Source organism: Myotis davidii, unplaced genomic scaffold, assembly GCF_000327345.1.
Source record: "Myotis davidii unplaced genomic scaffold, ASM32734v1 scaffold556, whole genome shotgun sequence".
NCBI classification, from domain to species: Eukaryota; Metazoa; Chordata; class Mammalia; order Chiroptera; family Vespertilionidae; genus Myotis; species Myotis davidii.
The window spans coordinates 43,407-62,697 of record NW_006287671.1 but is presented as its reverse complement, the minus strand read 5'-3'; the positions used below and the strand labels follow the sequence as shown (position 1 = coordinate 62,697).

The following is a 19,291-nucleotide window of genomic DNA, read 5'->3' as shown; positions in this document are numbered from 1 at the left end:
CAAGGGGCGAAATATTTAACTGCAGCAGTGTTTGACTATATTCTGTGCAGTAAGAAAAACTAAGTCATTTTCAAGGCCCACCATTTCTTCTTTTTAGTCGGGTCAAGTTTCTAAACTTTCTAAATCTCCATTTTCTGGCTAATGAAAAGAAAATAGGATTCTACCAAGTCTCCAATCTACCTACTCCAGGACTTCTGTGAGAATCAAATGAGATGAGGCAGAGGAAAACGCTTCATAGACATTTGGTTAAAGTGTAAAATGTTTGCACCTGGCTATAAAGCAAGTTGGGTTCCTGGGCTGAAGAAACTCCAAGGAGGCTAGTCACTAGAAAGAGGAAGCTGGGCATTGCTATGTGATGTCATTACCCGGCGCCCACAGCCACCGTTTCTGGGCTGGGCTGTGGGCTGCATTTTGCACCATGGGATCTTGGCAGTGTTGGCTGCAATTTGGTGGGGTGTCGCTCCAGGGTGGTGGTGGGGCCTGTGTCCCAATTGGGGGAAGCTGAGTGTTGGTTTGTTTGCACCAGGTCCGTGGTGACATTTATTTTCAAATGGCCAGTGTGCATCATGGCTGCGCCTGCACTGAGCGTCTGCTCCCTGGTGGTCATTGCGCGTCATAGCTACCAGTCAGAGGGAAGGATAGACACTTAGCCTTTTATATATAAAAATTAACTTCAGTTGTACCATGTAGTGGTTAGCCAGTCATACTTTATGCAGTGTTCCCCATGATATTACCATTTTCTTTTTTGTTTCATTTCTAGGTCTCTTCTCTTTCTGTTCCTTCTGGTATTGTTCTCCAGAGTTCTGCCTTGTCTTTCTTCTTTTACTTTTATTTATTTTTCTTTGAGTGATATTATACTAACTGTATGTCCTGGTGACTTTCAGGTCTGTACCTTAACCCACACAGTTTCTGAACTCCATGCAATATAGTCAACCCTATTACCTGATATTCCCTAAGTCAGTGGTTCTCAACCTTCCTAATGCCGTGACCCTTTAATACAGTTCCTCATGTTGTGACCCCCAACCATAAAATTATTTTCGTTGCTACTTCATAACTGTAATTTTGCTACTATTATGAATCGTAATGTAAATATCTGCTATGCATGATGTATTTAGGTGACCGCTGTGAAAGGGTCGTTCGACCCCCAAAGGGGTCGCGACCCACAGGTTGAGAACCGCTGCTCTAAGTACTTCAGCTTTTGTATGTGTCTCCTCACAAAGCAAAGGAAAACAATACAAATTATCTTGCCCCTCAAACCACTACCTCTCTCCTACCAAATCTCTTGAACCATAATGTCTTTCTTCCACCATAGGCAATTACTGCTAACTACTTGTTTTAGGTTCTCAACTTTTTAAATCTGTAGTGGTTTTAAATCTGAGTCATTTCCATATTGTTATTATTAGAATAAGAACAACTTAAGTGACTATTCTGCTTTCTGCTTTAGCCCTTATCTGTCTCTCCATCCTCATTTCTTACCACTTCCGAATAATTATATTAGTCAGGATAGGCTACCCTGTGGTAATAGATAACCATAAACTTGGCGGTTTATTACCACAAAGCTTAATTTCCTGCTCCAAAGCTTTTCCTTACGCTTTTCACTCGTCAGTGAGGCCTCATCTACAGTCTTCAGGGACTCAAGCTAATGTAATTCTGCCATCTTGGAACATGACAGAAGATACAACCTTCTGTACTTTGGCCAGAAGTGATACCCATCATTTCTTATAGTCCTTTGGCCATAACTAGTCACGTGGGACTGTCCAACTGCAAAAGAAATACAAGGCTACACGTTGAATGTTCAGTGAGCACTGCTATGTGCCATTCCAGTCATTCTGTATTTTTTCTGTTTCAAGAATACATCAATACTTATAATATTTATGTCTATACTTGTTGTATATAATGTTTATTGTGCCTAGTATTAAATCTTCTCCCAATGCTGTCCACGTCTTTTTGCAACTTATTTATTCTCCAAACTCTTTGAGTGTTGTCTTGTAAGAAAGCAGCCATCCTGTTTAAATAGTGCCATAATATCCTGTGACTATTTAAGTTCTTATTCTGCTTTTTTTTCCTTGTCTGTCTAGATTAAGTTCTGAGGGTAGTTCTTGTGTCTTTCTTGTCACCTTATTCCCAACATGTAGCACAGTACCAGCCATATATAGGCAGTGCTGAGTAAGTGAGGAATGAATGCATTTGGGGTTGATTATGTAAATTTACAAAGTTAATGTGTTACGATAAGCACTTATCATCCTCTTGCGTCTATTGTTTCTCCATGATTTCATTCTGTTATATGTCCTGGCTTTTTCTCTCATTGATTGGCAGCAGCTCTGCACTATCCAGAGTTTATAGGTAAATTGCTAAACTTAAATTAGTTCTCTGCAAAGACATTGTTAGAAGTATAATCCAATGCATATTTTTCATTTCTTCCATTAGGCATATTCTGGGGTGTGGTTTTTTAAATTTTTATTTTTTTTAATACTTTTTATTGATTTCTTACAGAGAGGAAGGGAGAGGAATAGAGAGTTAGAAACATTGATGAGAGAGAAACATCAATCAGCTGCCTCCTGCACACCCCCTACTGGGGATGTGCCCGCAACCAACATCCATGCCCTTGACCGGAATCGAACCTGGGACCTTTCAGTTCGCAGGCCGACGCTCTATCCACTGAGCCAAACCGGTCAGGGCGTTTTTTTTTTTTTTTAACACAAACTAATTTTTCAGCGCCACATGGGTGTCTAATAGTTCAATTCTGATATTACCTACCTGGAGTTAATGTCAGATCCTGCAAGTTAAAGGGCTCAGACTGCTCCTACTTCAGATAATAGTCCAAGTTCCAGACCACCTCTACTTCTAACCGGCAGGCTATATTGAAGATTTCCACAACCCATCCTCAGGTTTGATAATTGGCTAGAATAGCTCACAGAACTCAGGAAGACACTCTACTGTATTTACCAGTTTATTATAAAGAATTAGACAAATGGAAAAGAATCATCGGGCAGGGTATGAGGGTTCAGGGACAATGCTGAGCTTCCATGCCCCCCTCTGCATGTCACCGTAATGGTATGTAGATGTCTTCACCCACCTGGAGCCTCTCTCAATCTCATTGCTCAAGTGTTTTACAGACCTTAAACTCTAGCAACTTCTTCTCCCCTAGAGGTTGGTGGCAATAGGAATTTTCCAGCTTCATTATAATCTTAAGGAACCAATGTTGTATATATGGTCTGTTGTTGACCAAAATGGCAGTTATGTGACATGTGACTGTATAGTTTTGTATTTGGAATATATATTTGATGGCTTTATTACTTTAACCTAATTATCAGAGTGAATACATTTTTGGCTAATTTCAGTTATAGAAATTAAACATATATATGAAATAGGCATTACATTTTTGCTTTTGAATGGTTTTCTGGATTGGATTATTGATTCAGTTAATATTTTTGCATCTTCATTTTGTTAATGGAGCACAGTCTTGTTAATGGTAAAATTTCTGACTTTTATTTATGTGTTTTTTCCCCTTTATCCCCTTAGGTGCCCTTGGAGGACTTGCCGGTCTAAGTAGCTTGGGTTTGAATTCTACCAATTTCTCTGAACTGCAAAGCCAGATGCAGCGTCAACTAATGTCCAATCCTGAAATGATGGTCCAGATCATGGAGAATCCCTTTGTCCAGAGCATGCTTTCAAATCCTGACCTGATGAGGCAGTTAATTATGGCCAATCCACAAATGCAGCAGTTGATACAGAGAAATCCAGAAATTAGTCATATGCTGAATAACCCAGATATTATGAGACAAGTATGTGAAATGCTCTTTCAGTCCATTTAGCTAGGATATATTTACTTAATTATTCAATTTTTTATGCCTAAAAAGCTTGTCCTATATATATGGCTAAGCTAAAGAAGGAAATCCTAATCTTTGTTAAGTAAAACTCAATAAAGCACTAATTTGGACTATTTTGAACTTTGAATTTTCTGCTATATTTTAAAGATCTTTATAAACAGTTATCCTGCAGATTTAAGAAACAAGAATTCAGTTCAGGAGATGGGAATCACTTATAACAAAGTGTTTCTTTAATTATTTGAATATTAGCTTGCTTTTTGAGGTGAAATCCAATAGGAATTATTTAAAATAGTTTTCTGATTTATATATTGAGTGATAATTTATAGAATTAGTAAACTTGAAAAAATTAGCTGTGGCAGTTAACAGTTAAAGTAATTCATGTATGTTTTAGTGCCTTTTTTTGTTTAATGAAAATTTTCTCCGTAGACTTTGGAACTTGCCAGGAATCCGGCAATGATGCAGGAAATGATGAGAAACCAGGACCGAGCCTTGAGTAATCTGGAAAGCATTCCAGGGGGATACAATGCTTTACGGCACACATACACAGATATTCAGGAACCAATGCTGAGTGCTGCGCAAGAACAGGTGATAACATTGGCTCCAAGGCTCAGGCTAAGGGATAGCTCCTGTTTTAACAAATATGTTTGTGATTGAAAGCTACCTTTATATGGGGAATGTGATTTTCATTAAAAAGTTTTATATTTGGCCCAGGCCGAATAGCTCATTTGGTTAAAACAGCAGTTCTCAACCTGTGGGGTCATGACCCCTAAGACCATCGGAAAACACAGATGTAATTACATAATGTTTTTGTGATTAATCACTATGCTTTATGTTCAATTTGTAACAATGAAAATACATCCTGCATATCAGATATTTACATTACGATTCATAGCAGTAGCAAAATTACAGTTATGAAGTAGCAACGAAAATAATTTTATGGTTGAGGGTCACCACAACATGAGGAACTGTATTAAAGGGTCGCGGCATTAGGAAGGTTGAGAACCACTGGGTTAGAACATTGTCCTGATATGCCAAGGTTGTAGGTTCAATCCCTGGTTAGGGCACATAGAAGAATCAACCAATGAATGCACAAATAAGTGGAGCAAAATGATATTTCCTTCTCTCTCCTCTCTTACTCTTGAAAATAAAAAAAAGTTCCATATCTGTTATTTAAAACTAAAGCTCTTAAAAATGTTTTTTTGTGTGTGTTTTTTTTATTACAGTTTGGTGGTAATCCATTTGCTTCCTTAGTGAGCAATACATCCTCAGGTGAAGGTAGTCAACCTTCCCGTACAGAAAATAGAGATCCATTACCCAATCCATGGGCTCCACAGGCTTCTCAGAGTTCATCAGCTTCCATTGGCACCACCAATGCTGTGGGGGGCACTGGAAGTAGTACTGCAAGCAGCACTGCTGGGCAGAGTTCTGCACCAAGTTTGGGACCTGGAGTAGGAGGTATATTTGTAACAACTCACACTTTTTTGTTCTTATTTGAATAAAACAAACTTTTCTTAATGCTGTTATTCTTTGTGCTTTTGTGTATGTGTGACAAGTAGCTTTTCATGTTGTAAGGTTTTTTTGGGGGGCGGTTTAAGAAAGTTTTAAATATATAATGATTAGTTGTGTGCAGTATAGTAGTGAGGATTTCCAGAGGCAGTTTTGTGTTAGCATTCTCATAAGATAGTTTGGGAGAAGTTAGGTGGTCAGCTGTCTCATTTCACTAATAGGAAAACTGAAGTGCCTAGGGAATGCAGTTACTTACGTATACATTACTAGAGCACATGTTTCCTGGTTTTACACTCTAGATCAGTAGATTCTCAAAATCTAGTCCTGAGACCAGTGCTAAACTAGCTGCATCAGAGCACCTGCCAGGTTTGTTAAAAATGAGTTTCCCAGAGCTTAATCTCAGTCCTTCCACAGTGGGGCTAAGATCAGTGTATAAAGCTGCTGGAGAGTCTAGTGTGTGAACAGGTTAGGAATTTACTTTTGATTATTTTTTCTGTAGACTAGACTCAATAAATGGATGTCCTTTTCTCAAACTATTCAAATATTTACATGGTAAGATTAGTCTACTAAGATCAGTAGCCAGAGTGATGATTTTAGTCCTAATACGTGGCATATAAATGAGAAGAAATGAAAGCAATGGGGCCACTTCCCTAAGATGAGAGGGACTGGATATAATTTTAAAAAGCAGTCGCCAGCTGGTGGTCTGCAAGGTCCGAAAGGTTGACGACCGCTGATTTAAAAGATCCCTGTCCTGTGTCTTAGCAGAGGAAGTGCACAGGTGAGATGCTGGATGAAGAATTTTAAAAATTCATTATTTAGGGAAGAAGTCAGAATAGGGAAAGTAATTGGTGGTCACAGTGGTAGAATACAGTGGCTAATATTTCTGGATGTAATACGGGTTTTATAAAAATTGAAGTAACCACTTTTAAAAATTGAGGTATAATTGACATAACATGTTTTTGGTGTACAATGTAACGATTCAATATCTGTATATTATAAAGTGATTGTTACACTAAACCTAGTTAATATCTGACTAACCATTTTTAAATTTTAAAAAATCATCTGTTCTGTATTTTACTTACTGCCTATTTGATTTTTAACAGTCTTTTGAGAGGGATACTTTATTCACATTTTAAAGGTTTTAGAGCCAACAAGAACAACAATTTAATGAGATTTCCTGATATAGGTGGATTGTTTTTTCTACTATAGCATGGTTTTTTACAGTAACAACTTTTGTCTAACCAATAAAATCAGCTTTGCAACTTTTTACTCAGATTTTTTTTTTAATGTAATGGCTTGATACTATTTAAAACGGGTACAAATTTTTCTAGTAAAGGACCTCTTTGCAGGTCAAGAGGCAAAATGGAAAATACTCCATTATGAGAGAAAACAAAATTTTGGAATATTTTTTAAATGATGGAGTTAAAATACAATAATTGGGTATAATACTTTTTCATACATATTTACAAGTGATAGGAATAGAATTATTTTTTAGGGATGACATTAACTTCCTTGGCATTCACACAGTTTCCTTTCGACAGAATCAACTACAAATGTTCATCTATTAATACTGATATATAATGAGGCTTTACTTACTTCACTTAAATATAGTCCTTTGGCATCACGGAGGATTGGTTTTAGGACCCTCTTTGGCTACCAAAATTCATAGATGCTCAAGTCCCTTATATAATATGGCATACTGTTTGCAAATAACCTATATTTACATATAGGGCATGCCTGCACATCACCTCATTCACATTGATTCAGCACAGTTCTTGGTGCATGACAAATTTAAGTTTTGCTTTTAGGACATTTTTTGGATTTTTTTCCCCCTGAATACTTTCAATTTGTGGTTGGTTGAATCTGCAGATGCAAAACCCTCACATACAGAGGCCTAACTACCGGTATATGTATTTATTTTCCAGAGGCATATGATTTTAACAGCATATTCATCAGTTAGAAATCATTTATAGGATTTTTCTTTGCTTTTAGCATGTCATGCATATTACTCACTTCTAATTGAAGGTTAGGTGATAGTCCTCAATTACAGGTAAATGAATTTTGAAATGGTAGAAGTGTTCTTTGCACTTGTTCTGAGGTCCCCCCAAAATGCTGCTGGAGCACATTAACAAATTTAATTGTCAAAGCCACCCTATGAAGTAGATAGTATTTACCTCATTTTTACAGGTGGGGAAACTAAAGTACGAAGGAGCCAAATAATTTGCCCAGGATTACATAATTAGATTAGACTTGAATGTAGGTAATCTTACTCCAGACACTACCCTTAGTCACTGTGCTCTCTGATTTCTGAAATGTTAAACGTATCTGCCATTTTGATCAGTGAGTGTCAGTACTCAATGAAAATGGGATGGAGTCCACCTTACTATTTTGTTGGTGAGAAGGCTTCCTTCTTACTAAGTGTGAGCATATTGAGTGCTCAGTGTGATTCTAGTTAAGTGATCCTGGTGGAATGGAACAGTTGGCTCAGATTTCCTCACTTTATGGGATTTTTCAGTAGTAATTTTGACCATATCCAACTTTTACTTAAATTGACTATAGAACTTAACCTTTCCATTAGATGTGATTCTACTGTGAATGCAACCAAAATGTTTAAAATCCATAAATTATCCTTTATTGGTGTATATATTTAGCATGTAGTATTGGAGATCTTAGTTTTAAAATTATTTATTCAATTGATAAGTAATATGCCTTCTCATCAGTGATTGCTAAAATGCACAGTGTATACGATATTGTTTTAAAACTTTCACTTTTGTCTACATATCTTTTCCTTGATACAATGTGATCTTTTTTTTAAACAAACTTTCAGCTAGTATGTTCAACACACCAGGAATGCAGAGCTTGTTGCAGCAAATAACTGAAAACCCACAACTTATGCAAAACATGTTGTCTGCCCCTTACATGAGGAGCATGATGCAGTCACTAAGCCAGAATCCTGACCTTGCTGCACAGGTGAGTTTGTAATTGTACTGAAAAGGCTGTGTGAAATTGTACTGAAAAGGCAGTGTGAATTGAAACAGCCTGATCAAATAATTGTGATTTTGTTGTATTTGTGTTGTGTGCTACCTTAACACACTAGAAAAGTAGGTCAAGTGCATCTACTTTTTTGAAGCTACTTTGCAGCTTCACCTTGGCCATTCACTGGCTAGAAGTACAGGTTTAACTTTGTATGTACATATGTTAATTTAAGAAAAGAATACAAAAGTTTTGATTTGCTTCCTTTTGTGAAATGTAAGTCTTGAAAGTAATTAAGAACAGTGTTAATACATTTGAAATACTTTTATTTATTAGACCACACAGATTCTGAGTAATAGTTATTTTCAAATGGCTGTTATAAAATAGCCTTAAATTGTTTATTACAGGCAGAGAGAGATTTGTGGGAATGGTGTTCTCATTCTTTCCATTATGGATCTCTCCCTTTCCCCTTCACTCTCCCAATACCACCAAGTTTGTATACTTGGTCCTTTATTCATTTTCTCACTTGTTACTAAAGAGGCCATAAGGAAAAAAGTTAGTGGCTCTCCACCTTAGCTGAATATGAAGGATCACCTTGGGAACATCCCATCCTGAGAAGTTTTGGTATAACTGCATTGGATCTTTTTCTTTGTTTAACACTTACATTTCCTAGATGATTCTGATGTGTCCCTAGATTAAGGAACCATTGGTCTTAGAAAATTTTAGAGAATATGAAACAAGACTTGATCACCTGTAAATTATATTTTCTGTTTTTTTAAAAACAGCCTCTGTAGAATGCTGGAAATTCAAAATAGTTTCCTTTATAGTTTATTTCCATTTCTAAAACTTTAGAAGCTTTTAAAGATAATCGCTTTCATCATTATGTCAAATGAAGTAGGGTTTTTTAATTGATTTTTCACAGAGAGGAAAGGAGAGGGATAGAGAGTTAAAAACATCGATGAGAGAGAAACATCGATCAGCTGCCTCCTGCACACTCCCCAGTGGGGATGTGCCCGCAACCAAGGTACATGTCCTTGACCGGAATCGAACCTGGGACCCTTGAGTCTGCAGGCTGATGCTCTATCCACTCAGCCAAACCGGTTAGGGCATGAAGTGGTTTTTATTTCCTAAAGTCTGCAGTCTTAATTGACTCAAGTATATAGCAGATATCTTTAAACTATAATCCTTAGCAATAACTTCTGCCCTCTTAAAATTTGTGGAGTTAGAAATAGAGAACAAGTTTTGGGGTGAATTTTTATATACTCTTAATTTTGTATAGTGTAGGTATATTTTATAAAATATTGTCTTCATATGCAAATTGCCAAACTGAATATATAAGTATTAAATGCCACACTTTACTGTGATTACTGCACTTAAAAGTGGAATTATGTATGTAAAGTGATACTGTTGTATGTTTTTAAATGTATATTTAACTAATAATTAACATTGAATGTACATTTTGCTTTAAAATTTTGACTTTAACAGGCACATTCCCAGCTATTTTTACTAACAATTCTACATTTATAAAATTACTTGAGCACTTTCCTCTACTGTATTTTTACTTTAAAGCAAAATGTTGACAAAGTAGGCTAGATTATTATCGATAATTTAGGAACATTTACCATATACTCTGGTGATTAAGTTTGTATTTCTCTATTCTGACTTTGATTTGTAGATATTTTTTAAAAGTCTGAGTGTAAAAAAATATTATTATAAACAGGTAAGTTAGGAGAAATATCCTAATCAAATGAGATGTGATTTTCTGAGAAAGAATAAACAAGTTTAAGGTGGTATGCCTTTTCAAATAACATGAATTCTGGAAGGTAAATGTGATAAACTTCATTAATATGTTTATAATAATAAAGTATTTGACTGGAGCCAATAAAGAAACAGGTTTGTTGATCTATAGCAGGTATTACTTTATTTACTATGAACTTATTGGTCACTTTGAAATAAATACTATTTATCCATAAAACATTGACTTCTTCCTGTTTTACATACTTTTAAAAATAAATATTTTTATTAATTTTAGAGCAGAAAAGAGATGGGTGGGGGGAGAGAGAGAGAGAAACATCAATGATGAGAGACAATCATTGATTGACTGCCTCCTGCATGTCCCCTACTGGGGATCGAGCCCATAACCTGGGCATGTGCTCTTGACCGGAATCGAACCCAGGACCTTCAGTCTGCAGGCCGACACTGTATCCACTGAGCCAAACCGGCCAGGGCCAATCTAGCTTTCTTATGGTTAATATTGATGTTGACCTTGACTTTCTAATTTTAATACCTATTTGAAGGTTAGGCAACATGATACTTTTCTCTTCTCTGGTAATAGTGAGGTGAAATCCAGAGGCTAATCTTGGTTTTCTCAAATGGATTTACATCTTTCAGGTCTTAAAGTATTTTAATGCTTTCCTCAGAGATCTGTTGATGCTATCTTGGGCTGATTTTCACCTAGCAGCTCCATTTCTCTGGCAAGGTGGTTGCTGTTCTGTGCTGTTACGTTTCTGGACCTGATATCAGCTGTTTTATAGTAGGCAGGTAGATATAGTGGTTCCAGATCTGGATTTTCTCTGTGCTTGCCACTTGTGTGTCGAGGTGTCTAAACAAGCCAAGTATAGTTTCCTGTATTGTTTATTCTGTCAGTGTAGCAGAATATGTATCCCTATGAATGCCAGTTATTCCCATTTTTCCTTCAAGAGCAGATACTCACCTTTGCTCAAAGAAAAGCTTAAGAATGATTGCTTTTAATTTTTAAAATATTGCATGTCATTATCATGATCACCATTCTCATTGTGAGAGAGAAGATGCCTTTTTTTTTCTTTTTTCTGGAGATCATTCTTGTGGACAGTATCTTCCCTTCCTTTTTTATTCATGTTCTACCTTCCTCTTTTTTTAAGTGCCAGGTTAGGCACTTGGGGGAAGATAGACTATTAAACAAGGTACATTACTTGTTTCAATTATTTCCAGTTAAAATTGTTTGAACACTTGCCCCATAGATGATGCTGAATAATCCCCTATTTGCTGGAAATCCTCAGCTTCAAGAACAAATGAGACAACAGCTCCCAACTTTCCTCCAACAAGTGAGTAAGAAAGATGCTAGCTATCTTCAGTAATGGTTTGCTTGAAAAAGTTTGTTGATAAACATTTTTCTTTGCTCTTTGATTGATAGCAAAACATAGAATAAAGTCTGATAATGCTATCATTTCAAAGAGAATTCAGCTTGATCTTACCCAAGCCCCATTTCATTGCTGATATTTTGTTTTTGCTTATATTTCTTTTTTTTTTAATATGAATTTTTAAAATTTCAGAGAGGAAGAGAGAGGGAGAGATAGAAACATTAATGATGAGAGAGAATCATTTATTGGCTGCCTCCTGCATGTCCCCCACTGGGGATTCAGCCCGCAACCCCGGCATGTGCTCTTGACTGGAAGTGAACTCGGGACCCTTCAGTCCGCAGGCCAACTGTGCCAAACTGGCTAGGTCTGCTTGATTTCTTAAACAAATTCTGAGAAAAGGACCATTTTGTTTTTGCTTTTGAGAATTTAGGATTTTGAATGCTTTGTAAATGCATATACCATTTTCTTTCATTATACTAACTTTGAAGTGCTTCATTGTGTCATGTTATACATTAACTATTCTTGAGTAATTGGAAAGAGCTACCGTATCCTATTTTGCTGGTTTGATTTCTTTGTAAAGTTTTACTTCCTCCAAATTAATAGAATGCCTGTTTTTCAAGAGGTAAATCTCATTTCCTCAAACTCTGAATTAGCAGGATTAAAATAGTCATTGTCATATAAGGAAGATTTTTATTATTGAAAAGTACTTGAGATTGCCATGGTATTTTATTACTTACAAAGGTAGTAAAGAAGTCAGTCTTGGTGTTATGAAGTTATCTAGTCTTTGTAGTTCTCAGTCTGTTAAATATTATGTAAATGATTCTCAGGCATGTAAAACATTATCCAAGATTCGTTAGTGCTCTTGATCTATTGTAATGATGCAAGCCTATCTATAATGGTTAGTCAGGTGCTGTATATTTGGAAGTAGTGAAGCTGAACTCAGGACATATGTATTAACTTCAAATTTGGAACTTGTTTTAGAGTGTAGTTTACTGGTAAAATTGTTACATCAGCAACAGCTAACACTTGGTTAGGAGGAATATGTGGCTTTCACCATATTACCATGTTACATTAACTTTGCCTTTTGGAGTTGTCACTTAGAAATAATATTTTCATCTTCCGTTGGAGAAGGAGAACAGGTGTGGCTTCCAGAGGATCTCCTAATTGTCTTTTATTATGAAAAATTGGTTTTCATGATGGATTTGGGAGGAGATGTAGTAAAAATGTGCACACTAGGTTTGCTCTCAGAGAGGAGGTTCTTGTATTAATTTTCGGAAAGAAATTATGGATTATCAGTGTCTTAACAGTACAGTTTTTTACTTTTCTCCAAAAACATAGCAAAGAAAACATTTGAATTTTACCTTCACTGATTGTAATCCCTCAATAACCACTGGTTTTCTTTCTTCCTTAGATGCAGAATCCTGATACATTATCGGCAATGTCAAACCCTAGAGCCATGCAGGCCTTGTTGCAGATTCAACAGGGTTTGCAGACATTAGCAACGGAAGCACCTGGCCTCATCCCAGGGTAGGCTTATTTGGGGAAGATTATGAAAGTGTATGATAGTTACTTTCTCTCTTGGAGAATATTAGGCTTAATATCATTTTGCCTTTTGTTAAGAGATAGTTTTTTATTTTTTAATATGATTTTTATTGATATATTTTTTTTTTGAGAGAGAGAGAGAAAGGGAGAGAAAAAAATATTGATATGAGGGAGAAACAGCAATTGGCTGCCTCCTACATGCCCCCTACTGGGGATCAAGTCCCAGACTCTGGCATATGTCCTGGCTGGGTGTTGAACTTGTGATCCTTTGGTGCATAGAACAATGCTCAAACAACTGAGCCACACAGGCCAAGACTGCTGAGATTATTTTCAAGACAGAGCTTTCAAAGTTAAAAAAAGCTTTCACTTAGTCTAACCTGGCTACTATTATGTTTAAATGTTACTGATTTATTACCAGCTGCCCTGGTCTGGCCTCTTGTATGAAATAAACATACAAGTCCAGGAATTTAGGTTTACTACCAATTTGTGCTTTCCCTAGCTTTACTCCTGGCCTGGGGACATTAGGAAGCACTGGCGGCTCTTCAGGAACCAATGGCTCTAGCTCTGCCCCTAGTGAAAACCCAAGACCCACGGAAGGAACCACGGAACCTGGGCACCAGCAGTTTATCCAACAGATGCTGCAGGCTCTTGCTGCAGTAAATCCTCAGGTAGTGATTCTTTTCTGCTCACACTTCACATGCCTTAGTGTTAGAGATCCCCTCCCCCCTCCAAAGAAAATGAAAGGAAAGAAAGTGGTGGTCTTTTAGGGTTCAGACTATAATCTGAAGGTACAGCCCTAAGAATATTTATTCTAAAGCAGGCCTTAGAAAAATTGTTAACTTTGATACTATTTTAGACGCTAAAACATTTTAGTTGTAAAGAAGAAGTGCTAAAATTTTGCCTTATTTTTTATAAGATGTCTTTAAAATTCATTCTTTTTTGGAGTCCCTATTTGAAAATTATTTAAATACTAGAGGCCCAGTGCGTGAAATTACGCCACCGCCGCCACTGGACCCATCAATGCACCTCCTGGTGACCAGTCATTTGGTCATTATGGCGTATGGCCACTGGCTTTTTATAATATAGTTGTTCATTTTATAAAAGTTTGTCAGGGAGGAATAAGGAACTTGGTTATCCCAAATAATTTCCGGAACAACTATAATCTAGTCTGTATTTTGATTTAAAAAAAAAAAAATCCTTCTAGTCAAGATGGCAGCATAGGTAAACGATTAATACAGAATAATCATTCAGAACCCCCTGAAATCTAGCTGATCAGAAGTACTACAACTAAGGAATTAAAGACAAAGCACATGAAGACTGGTAGGAGGGACAACGACCTGGAGCAGAATCACAGCACTGGCTGGTCCCACACCCACGTGCGGTTGTTTAAAGTCAGGAGGGATATCTTGGCACAGCAGCTTTTCCACTGTAGTAGCAGCTGGTCCTCTCAAGTGACTGGCCTGAGGGTCAACCCCTCCCAGTGACACCAACATAAATCAAGGCTCAACTGCAATAGGACAGTGCACACAGCTCAGACGGGCACACCTGAAGTGCCCAGCTCAGAAGACTGCAGAGGCTGAGCCACTGTGCTTTACAGGGCACCATTACCCAAGGCAGCTGTACCAAATGTGAGAGACACAGCAGATCTAATATATAGAAACAAACACAGGGAAGCAACCAAAATGCAGAGACAAAGAACAGAAGAAATCTCCAGAAAAAGAACTAAATGATGGAAGCAAGAAAAAACTACTGGGTACAGATTTCAAAACACTGGTTATAATGGTGCTCAAGGAACTTATTGAGAAATTCAAGGAACTTGAACACCAACTTGAGAACACCAACAATATAAAAAAGGATCAGTTAGGAATGAAGGATACACTAACTGAAATAAAAAATAATTTACAGGGGATCAACAGTAGAGTAAGGCTGCTGAGAATCAAAATCAAGAATTTGTAGAACGTAAGGAAACAACACCCAATCAGAACAGCAGAAAGAAAAAAAAGTGTAAGGAGCCCTGGGACAACTTCAAGCATACCAACATTTGCATAATGGGGGTGCTGGAAGGAGAAAGCAGGAGCAGGAAATTGAAAAATGACTTGAAAAGTAATGACAGAAAACCTCCCTTACCCGGTGAAAGAAATAGACATACAAGTCCCAGGAAGCATAGAGTCCCAAACAAGATGAACCCAAAGAGGCCCACATTAAGACACATCATAACTAAAATGCCAAAGGTTAAAGACAGAGAGAAAATATTAAAAGCAGCAAGAGAAAAGCAGTTAGTTACCTTTAAGAGAATGCCCATACAACTGTCATCTGATTTCTCAACAGAAACTTTACAGGCCAGAAAGAAATGGCAAGAAATATTCAAAGTGAAGAAAAGCAAGGACCTACAACCAAGATTACTCTACCCAGCCAAGCTGTCATTTAGAATGGAAGGTCAAATAAAGAGCTTCCCAGGCAAGCAAAAGCTAAAGGAGTTAAAACCAGTATTACATGAAATGTTAAAGGGTCTTATATAAGAAGAAAAAAAAGAAAAGATAAAAAATATGAACAATAAAATGACAATAAATATCAACAATTGAATCTAAAAATTAACATAAATGAACAAGCAAAACAGAAACCCTCATATATACAGAAAACATTTTGACAGATGGGAGGGGGGATGGGTGTAAAGGTGAAGGGATTGAGAATACAAACTAGTTATAATGTAGTCATAGGGATGTAAAGTACAGGTAGGGAATAACTATGTGCTCTCAGGTGGGTATGAGATTTTTCTGAATGATCACTTAAGTTTTATAATGTCTGATCACTGGAGTGTACACCTGAAACTAATACAACAATGTATGTCAACTGCAATTGAAAAAATTTAAAAAGATTTTAAAAAATCCTAACTACCTCACTACTACTTCCTGTGGTAAGTTGGTGTTACATGAATATACCTCACAAATAGGTCTAAAAAATGTGGGCTCATAATAATGTTCTTGTATCTGGAAGTATTTATTGGCTTTACCAAGAATCTGCCATTGAACAAAGATGATTATAGTTCAAATCTGGTATGGTAGGTTGCCTCCAAACTTCTGCCTGGCAAAAATATAGCATGCTTTCTGATTTTCAAGTTTTATTAAATACAATAAACAGAACAGGGTTTATCTAACACAAGTATTTGTATCCTCAGTAACTTGCATAGCTCTGGCTCAGTAAAAATTCATGGACTTAATAAGAAAAAAGATTTTAGCTGTTGGAAAGAGTTATATAAGTTGAATAATCTATAGATCACAATTATCAGGTTGGCCAGGGTTGGTTAATCATTTATGTATTTTTGTCTTAACCTCATTTCTGAAGAAAGATATGACACAGCTGAATTGTCAGAAATCTGTGGGCCTGAAACTGGAACTCTTTCTGAAGACTTTGGCCAGTGAAGAAATAAGCCTCATTAGAACTTTAAAATTTTATACACAAGGACATGGCTTTTATAATTACCCAGTTGGTCAATAGCTACAAAATAAGTAATCTAATTCTAAGCTATTTGCATATATAGACTTTCTATTTATTTATTTATGAGCTTCTTAAATATATGTAAAGAATGATTGAGGTTTATTAAAAAAAATTTTAAGTATGTGATCTATTTGACATGATTGCTTAGGTATAAATTAGCAAAATAAAGTGCTAGAGGCCTTTTAAATATGTTGAACATGTTTCGAAAGAGAGAGAGGCCAGTGCTTTTGTAGCTTAGACTTTTGGTTAATTTTTTTTTTTCCTTAACAGCTACAGAGTCCAGAAGTCAGATTTCAGCAACAACTGGAACAACTCAGTGCAATGGGGTTTTTGAACCGTGAAGCAAACTTGCAAGCCCTGATCGCAACAGGAGGTGATATCAATGCAGCTATTGAAAGATTACTGGGCTCCCAGCCATCATAGCAGCATTTCTGTATCTTGAAAAAAATGTAATTTATTTTTGATAACGGCTCTTAAATCTTTAAAATACCTGCTTTATTTCATTTTGACTTTTGGAATTCTGTGCTGTTATAAACAAACCCAATATGATGCATTTTAAGGTGGAGTACAGTAAGATAATGTGGGTTTCTCTGTGTGGTTTTATTTTTCTTGTGGAACAATGGGAATCAATGCTTTTTCATTTAAGGCTACTGCATGCATCAAACACTTCTGCATCTATTGTAATTTTTAAAAAAAACTTCACCTTTTGTAGTGGGTGAACAGATTTTTGTCCTGCATCTGTCCAATTTATTTGCTTTTTAAACATTAGCCTATGGTAGTAATTTATGTAGAATAAAAGCATTAAAAGAAGCAAATCATTTGCACTCTATAATTTGTGGTTACAATATTCCTTATTGTGACTTTGGCATGTATTTTTGCAAACAAAATGCTGTAAGATTTACACTACTGACAGTTTTACTTTATTTGTATACAATATATTATGCACATTTGGGAATGCATTTCTAGAAACATACAGCAGTAGATTATCTTGAAAAAACTTACAAATAAAAAAGATAAAGAAATAAAGTTAAATATTTCCTAATTGTGTAGAATCTTACAGCATCTTTGATAAACATCTTTCAGCAAAAGTGCCAGTTAGGTTTGTTGACTATATAGTAGAAAAGCTGATTCTGGTTATCTCTTTAAGGACATTTAATTGTACAGACAACATAATGTAACATTGTCTCAACATTCACTGATTAATTGTAAATTACCTTAATTTTTGTGCAGACAGAAGGAGCACTGTAATATAACCCAAAAGTGCATTTGCCTAGGAATTTTCAGCTTCTCCTATAGGTAGTTTAACAGGCATTACAGTTTGTAATTGAAATGTTGCTTTCACTGAAAGTGTCTTGATGTTTCAGTTATTTTTAATTGCCATATAAAAATAGATCTATCTTTTGGGTTTATCAGATTTCTCATGCACAGGCAATACATGAATTTAAAATGATTTGTGAGCTACTTGTTTCTGAAGTGTTTCGGTAGTTTATTAAGAAATAGGTAAATATTGTGCTTTTCAGAGCCTCAGAGAGGGGAACTTGGGGGAGGGGGTGGGGATCTATCCTGGAGTGGGCCAGCCTAAATAACACTGGTGTAACCAAGGTTCTGTTTGGGTTTCTGTGCATATAATGTAGTAAACAGGTATCATTCAGGGGTGATAAACAAGAGCCGTTTTAACAATGTTGAATACATTTGGCTGTTCTACAGCCTTTTTCTTTCCTCCTCAGAGAAGTTCTGTTTGCCTAACTCTCAAATTGTTGGTGTGGTACATTCCTTTAGGACCAATTAAACATAACTTTGGGTCAGTAATATATTTGGCTGACTCTGGTTCAGTATTCTCTTAGGTCATTGTAGTCTCATGTACAGGAAATTAAAATGTTCAAGTTACCTAAAATGAGTTCAGACCAATAAAATCAAAGGAAATACAAGTTGAATTGTATTACTTCTGTAAGTTGCTTGCTATTAAAAAGGGTTAAGAGGTCAAGTTGCCCACCAGCCATGCACTGTTCTGACACTTTCCCCAGGAGGAAAACTTGTATGAAGGTCAAGGTGGAGGTATCGCTAGAAGAAGTTGTTCAGGATTACTCATGTGTCTCTGCTCTCTCTGCCTTATGCCTCAGTCTGGTTTAAAATCTTGTACTGGCGAATGGTGGTATACAGTGTGGGATAGTGTCATAACCAATTTGACAGTTATTAATCACAAAATAACAATAAATCTCTAGCTTTTACATTTGGTTTGTCATGCCTCTTTTGTGGGGAAAAAATTTCTTTCTTTGACCATGTATTTTAAAGACTTGATTTACCTCAGATTTTATCATGTTTTAGATTATTCTTTATTAATTTTTAAAGTTTCTCTAGTTAAAATATGTCCATACACTGTACTGGAATGTTAGGTGACCTGGGCGCTTCTGCTTTTTTGGATACCTGACTAGTTGACTGAGTAAAGGCATCACGATTTCTTTGTTATAAAAAAAGTGATGGGGCCTGTGTGGCAGACTGGACAGGTGATCTCTTCAGTACCTTTCAGCTGCTGCAGTGGTATGATTTTGCATGTTTTTGTTGTTATTAATCCTCACCCGAGGATATTTTTTCCTTTGATTTTTTTTTAGAATGGAAGGGTAGAGACAGAGAGAGACACATCAGTTGGTTGCCTCCCACACACAGGCTCAAAGCATTAAAAAGACACTTAAAATACTGTAGGCTTAAATTGTTTTCATATTGGATTGTTACAGATTGAATAAAGAATGGAGTGGCCGAAGCTGGTTTGGCTCAGTGGATAGAGCGTCGGCCTGCGGACTGAAGGGTCCCAGGTTCGATTCCGGTCAA

General features: G+C 36.5%; 1 protein-coding gene across 2 annotated transcripts in view; it reads left to right on the top strand.

The window, feature by feature from the left end:
* The window catches only part of UBQLN1 (ubiquilin 1), a 23,428-nt gene extending 4,735 nt beyond the window's left edge, over positions 1-18,693 (top strand). Inside the window, exons 3-10 of one of the 2 annotated variants that reach the window (XM_015561139.1) lie at positions 3,523-3,785; positions 4,257-4,415; positions 5,054-5,285; positions 8,164-8,306; positions 11,309-11,392; positions 12,840-12,955; positions 13,470-13,638; positions 16,736-18,693. In XM_015561139.1, the coding sequence (XP_015416625.1) occupies positions 3,597-3,785; positions 4,257-4,415; positions 5,054-5,285; positions 8,164-8,306; positions 11,309-11,392; positions 12,840-12,955; positions 13,470-13,638; positions 16,736-16,888 (1,245 nt within the window). In that variant the 5' untranslated portion in view covers positions 3,523-3,596 and the 3' untranslated portion in view covers positions 16,889-18,693. The remainder of the gene's footprint in view (positions 1-3,522; positions 3,786-4,256; positions 4,416-5,053; positions 5,286-8,163; positions 8,307-11,308; positions 11,393-12,839; positions 12,956-13,469; positions 13,639-16,735) is intronic. The other variant, XM_015561140.1, reaches the window with a different exon arrangement.
* The last annotated feature ends 598 nt before the right edge of the window (positions 18,694-19,291 follow it).